Source organism: Raphanus sativus, unplaced genomic scaffold (assembly GCF_000801105.2).
Source record: "Raphanus sativus cultivar WK10039 unplaced genomic scaffold, ASM80110v3 Scaffold4744, whole genome shotgun sequence".
In the NCBI taxonomy this organism is placed as follows: domain Eukaryota; kingdom Viridiplantae; phylum Streptophyta; class Magnoliopsida; order Brassicales; family Brassicaceae; genus Raphanus; species Raphanus sativus.
The window spans coordinates 1-5608 of record NW_026620046.1 but is presented as its reverse complement, the minus strand read 5'-3'; the positions used below and the strand labels follow the sequence as shown (position 1 = coordinate 5608).

The window sequence follows — 5608 nt, the reverse complement described above, 5'->3', positions numbered from 1 at the left end:
TCTACTTAGAAACTAACCACAAGTTGACAAATATACAAAATGTTTCGGCGCAAATGACAAGTGTTGCAAAACCGAACATATCCCAAAAAGTGACAACAGCACTGACGTCATGTCTCAGCCATAAACCGTACACAGCAAAAACATAACTCCAAACGGCGTCGTTTCGTTCCTTTCCATTTTTTAATTTTCCCTTCGCCTAAATGTGATCGTTCTCTTTCCTTTCCTTTCATCATCAGCATCAGCTTCGAAAGTCTCTCTTTGACTCTCCGACCACACCACCCACCCATCATCTCTCTCCCGATTGACCCCAACAACCGCAAATCTAATTTCAACTTCCAGATTCGTGTCTCTTCCTCCTTTCTCCATCTCCCAAAATCCACTTGAAAGAAACAATTAAAGAAAAAAAAAAGAAAACAGAGTAAAAAAAAATCAAAAACTCCAAAAACAAATGTTATATTACTCTCAACTCCACACAAAGACTTAAACCTTCAAACCAAGATGACGACTTCCATCTCCAACCTCTCTCTCCTCCTCCTCGTCGGTTTCTTCTTAAACCCCGTGATCTCCGATTCCAGAGGAGAGACAGTAGCTCAGATGTGCAGCAACAGAACGACGACGAACCCTCAGCAAAGAAGCCTCGTCGTCACCAACTTCCTCGCCGCCATGGACGCCGTCTCTCCCCTCGTCGAATCCAAAGGCCACGGCCGAGTGGTCAACGGCACGGGGAACCTAACCGTCTACGCCTACGGAGAGTGCATGAAAGATCTCGACAAGAGAGACTGCGACCTCTGCTTCGCTCAGATCAAAGCCAAAGTCCCTCGCTGCCTGCCCTTCCAGCGAGGCACTCGCGGCGGTCGCGTCTTCTCCGACGGGTGCTTCATCAGGTACGACGAGTACGACTTCTTCAACGAGACGCTCAGCTCGGTAGACCTGACGAATTGTTCTAACAAGGAGATAACCGGAGTAAACCGGACGTTGTTTCGTGATAACGCGGCGGAGCTGGTGAGGTTTATGAGCGTGGAGGCGGTGAGGAACGGTGGTTTCTACGCTGGGTTTGTGGAGAAACGTAACGTGACGGCTCACGGTCTGGCTCAGTGTTGGGAGCCTCTTACTCGGAGCGGTTGTGCTGAGTGTTTGAGTAAAGCTGAAGAGCAGATCGGTTCTTGTTTGGGTAATGAGGAAGGTCGTGTTCTTAACGCTGGCTGTTACATGAGGTTCTCTAATCAGAAGTTTTATAATAACTCTGGAAACTCAACATCAGATGGTAATGGTGGTAAGTAGATAAAGATTAGTATATATATTGTAATATTTAATGAAATTAGTTAGGTTATGGGATTAAGACACAAAGTGGTTGCATTGATGATCAGGTCATAACCATTTGGCTGTGATTTTGGCGGTGACATCTTCGGTGGTGGCTTTTGTTCTGTTGGTCTCTGCTGTTGGTTTCTTGTATAAGAAGAAACGTGCCAAGAAGCTAAGAGGTTTGTGACTTCTGAATGTTTTAACAAATTGAGTTTCTTTTTTATTGGTTGAATTAGTTAGGTTTTGGAGTACCTTAGTTTTTTGAGACTAGTCATTGGAGTTTGAGTGGTTATAGTTAAGTTTAATAAGTACTTTTTTTGTATGTGTAATGTGATGTAGAGAAGAAGCAGCTAGGGTCACTGTTTATGCTGGCCAACAAATCTAATCTTTGTTTCTCCTATGAGAATCTCGAAAGGGCCACCGATTACTTCAGCGACAAGAATAAGCTAGGACAAGGAGGATCTGGTTCTGTATATAAGGTAAGTTGTGTTCTTATAATCTGTTTCTTTAGAGATTCTTATTCTTCAGTTTATTAATTATTTTCCCTTTTTCATGAAACAGGGAGTTCTTAGTAACGGTAAGACTGTTGCGGTGAAGAGACTGTTCTTCAACACAAAGCAATGGGTTGATCATTTCTTCAACGAAGTTAATTTAATAAGCCAAATCGACCACAAGAACCTTGTCAAGCTCTTGGGATGTAGCATAACCGGACCCGAGAGCCTTCTGGTTTATGAGTACATTGCAAATCAAAGCCTCCATGACTATCTTTTCGGTTTGTTTTTCTCATTTTTTCCTTTTTACGTTACCGTGCTCAATATTGTTATATCAACTCCTTGTTACTATTTTGGTACAGTAAGACAAGATGTTCAACCGTTGAGTTGGGCGAAGAGGTTCAAGATTATACTTGGCACAGCAGAAGGAATGGCCTATCTACACGAAGAGTCGAATTTGAGAATCATACATAGAGACATCAAGCTGAGTAATATACTTTTGGAACATGATTTCACTCCAAGGATTGCTGATTTTGGATTGGCTAGATTGTTCCCTGAGGACAAGACTCATATCAGCACCGCCATCGCCGGTACACTGTAAAGTCTCTAAACCGACCTAAACCGATCTTTTGTGATCTTTATTTCGAGTTTTTGAAGGTTATTCAAATTGTGGAAACAGAGGCTACATGGCGCCAGAGTATGTGGTACGAGGGAAACTAACTGAGAAAGCAGACGTTTACAGCTTCGGAGTTCTTATGATTGAAGTTATAACCGGAAGACGCAACAATGCCTTCTCACAGGACTCTAGTTCGATCCTACAAACGGTAAGTAATTATCTTTTTTTTTCTTTCTTGAGGGATTGATATATAAAGCTCAAACCGTTTTCTTGAATCTTGAAAACAAATCTTGATAGGTTTGGAGTCTGTACGGGGCAAGCAACCTTGTTCAAGTTGTGGATCCAGTACTGGGGGATAACTTCAACAAGACGGAAGCGACAAGGTTGCTTGAGATCGGGCTGCTCTGCGTTCAAGCAGCGTTTGATCAGCGGCCTGCGATGTCTGCGGTTGTGAAAATGATGAAAGGGAGTTTGGAGATTCCTACGCCGACGCAACCGCCGTTCTTGAATCCAGGGAGTGTATTAGAGTTGAGAAAGATGATGTCTCCGACGACTGATCAGTCTCAGTCTTCAGGTTGGAGGAGTGACAATATATCTGAGAGTTTCTTCGAACCTAGATGAGCTTTAAGATCGGTTTATATCAGAAAATATCTTTGCGATGGACTCTGAATCTGTGTGTAATATGTGTACAAAGAACTGAGATGCTGATTAATCGTGTGACTAATTAAGGGTAACGTCTGAGCCACGAAACTGTTTATGTATATTATAAGTACCTAGGAAGTGGACACGGTTAGAGCTCCCTTGGTGGAGGGCAGACTCCGGTTTAGTCTTTGGTTTAGGTTTGTTTATAATCACTAGTTTTGTTTGCGTTTTCATATTTGCAAAAATCATTTTTATTAAAATAGATTAAATATACTAAGAACAATTAATAGAAACTCCACGCCAAAGAAAAGTTCAAGGAGCCGTGACCGTGAGGACGACTACTAAACATGTTAAATTATATTATTTTTTTCTGGTGAAGAATAAATACGTGATAAGATTATATGCATTTTGGTCTGCCCAACATAATTTGTTTGTTACTTATTATAGATAGAAGCTGTCACTATTCTGAGTTTTGTAACTCCACTACATAATTTTCAGCATTGATTATCCAACCACTTCCCATGTCCTTTTGTATTTTTATTGACTACAAAGTTTTGACAATGGCAAGAGACCTTGTAATTGTTTTCTTTTCCTTTTAATTTCTAGAACTTTATTGGTAACATACCAAACCATTTCTTTAGTCCAACGTCCTCTACCGTTAGTTTATCCATTTGACATTTTTAAAAACTTATTTTCTGGAATGTCTTCATACAAACACTAAAGGACATTTGAAGCTATCTTATTCTCTTAAGAAAAGTATTCAGAAAACTTGGAATTTATAGGCCGGTGGTCCCTATACATTTAGATCTCCTAAAATACAAAAAAAAAAGAAAATTGTCCATAAATTATTACATAAAAGACTTTCATATCTTTTGGTTTCTATATAAAAATTAGGTGTATAGCTGGATGTTCATTACATTTAGCTTAGGACCAGTGTAGGAAGGGGGATGTAGAATTGTCGATAGTGAACCAATAAATATAATGAATGAATTCGGTAAAGGGAATTATCCAATTAAACCGAACCGGCTCCACACCAGATTAGATAAATTATTGGTCCACCGTTTTGTTTTTCAATCGAAACCGACAACTGTTTGAATAAAGACAACCACTTGAACTCAAGATTGATCTGGTTTCCAAGTGTGAACACACAGACCAATCCCTCCCTCTCTCTAGAGAAATCCAAAATCTAATAAAAAATTACAACTTTTTTGACTAACCAGTAGAGAGAGAAAGAAACAGTAAAGTAAGTTGACTTATTATTACACAGCCATTTCGTCAAAGTCAAGCTGTTGAAAAATTCAACTCTTTCAAAACTTCATCAACTTCATCATTACCCCTGAAACAGCATAAACACAGACTCCTTTAAGATCATTCAAGAAAAAAAAAGATCTCGTTCAATCAAACAAACAATGGAGAAGAGAGAACCAACTCATCATCTCTACCTTCTTCCATGTCTCTTCTTCCTGTCTCTCCTCTCCTTACTCCGACCAACCATCTCCGACCCTAGAGCACGATCCGTCAAAGTCACATGCTCACCAAACCTCGAGCACAACGAAACCGTCTTCGTCCCAAACTTCCTAGCCTCGATGGAGAAAATCGGCCGACAGGTCCAAACCACCGGTTTCGGAACCGCTCTCACCGGTTCGGGACCAGACGCCAACTACGGTTTAGCACAGTGCTACGGAGACCTCCCTCTGAACGACTGCGTCCTCTGCTACGCGGAAGCGAGGACCATACTCCCGAAATGCTACCCTCAGAACGGAGGCAGGATCTTCCTCGACGGGTGTTTCATGAGAGCCGAGAACTACAGTTTCTACCACGAGTTCAAAGGACCCGAAGACACCGTCCTCTGCGGGAACGCCACCACTAAGAGAAACAACAGCGCCGCTTTCGGCCACGAGGTGAGACAGGTGGTGAGAGAAGCGGTCGCCGCGGCTCCTGGTAACGGAGGGTACGCTCGCCGCGGCGCGTCTGCTGAAAACGGAGAGTCTTCCGCGTTTGCGTTGGTGAACTGCTGGAGGAACCTGAGTCCTGAGTCTTGTAAACAGTGTCTGGAGGATGCTTCTGCTTCTATGGTTGACAAGTGTTTGCCGCGGTCCGAAGGACGCGCGCTTCACACTGGATGTTTCCTTAGGTACTCTGATCAAGATTTCTTGAACAAGATTCCAAGAAACGGAAGATCAAGAGGTGATACTTGTGTTCTATAGAATATTTAGTAAAGATTTCAGCTAATTAAAAAAAAAAAAGAAAAATTTAGAGATATATATTTATGTAATTGTTTTCAAAAATTTTGAGGTTCGAGGCCAATGTTTCATCGTAAATCTAACGAAATGGTACTTGTGCAGGCTCTGTAGTGGTGATTGTTGTCTCGGTGCTTAGCTCTGTGATTGTCTTTATGGTTGGAATAGCAATTGGTGTTTATATCTGCAAACACCGAACCATAGAGAAGAAGAGAAGAGGATCTAACGATGTTGAGAAGATGGCGAAAACGCTGACGGACAGTAGCTTGAACTTCAAGTACTCAACGCTTGAGAAAGCGACAGGTTCTTTCGACAAC

General features: G+C 41.7%; 2 protein-coding genes across 2 annotated transcripts; both read left to right on the top strand.

Moving 5' to 3' along the window:
- The first annotated feature begins 206 nt into the window (after positions 1 to 206).
- Positions 207 to 3280, top strand: LOC130507543 (cysteine-rich receptor-like protein kinase 3). The gene is made up of 7 exons (XM_057002245.1): positions 207 to 1273; positions 1368 to 1481; positions 1642 to 1781; positions 1864 to 2074; positions 2156 to 2390; positions 2473 to 2617; positions 2707 to 3280. The coding sequence occupies exons 1-7, from the start codon at positions 499 to 501 to the stop codon at positions 3028 to 3030; spliced, it is 1944 nt and encodes a 647-aa protein (XP_056858225.1). The 5' UTR covers positions 207 to 498; the 3' UTR covers positions 3031 to 3280.
- Positions 3281 to 4460: 1180 nt separating this feature from the next.
- Positions 4461 to 5594, top strand: LOC130507542 (cysteine-rich receptor-like protein kinase 2; the record flags this gene model as incomplete). The annotated part of the gene is made up of 2 exons (XM_057002244.1): positions 4461 to 5238; positions 5397 to 5594. Coding segments are annotated over exons 1-2 (976 nt in total), but the record flags the coding sequence as incomplete, so codon positions are not given.
- Positions 5595 to 5608: the final 14 nt, after the last annotated feature.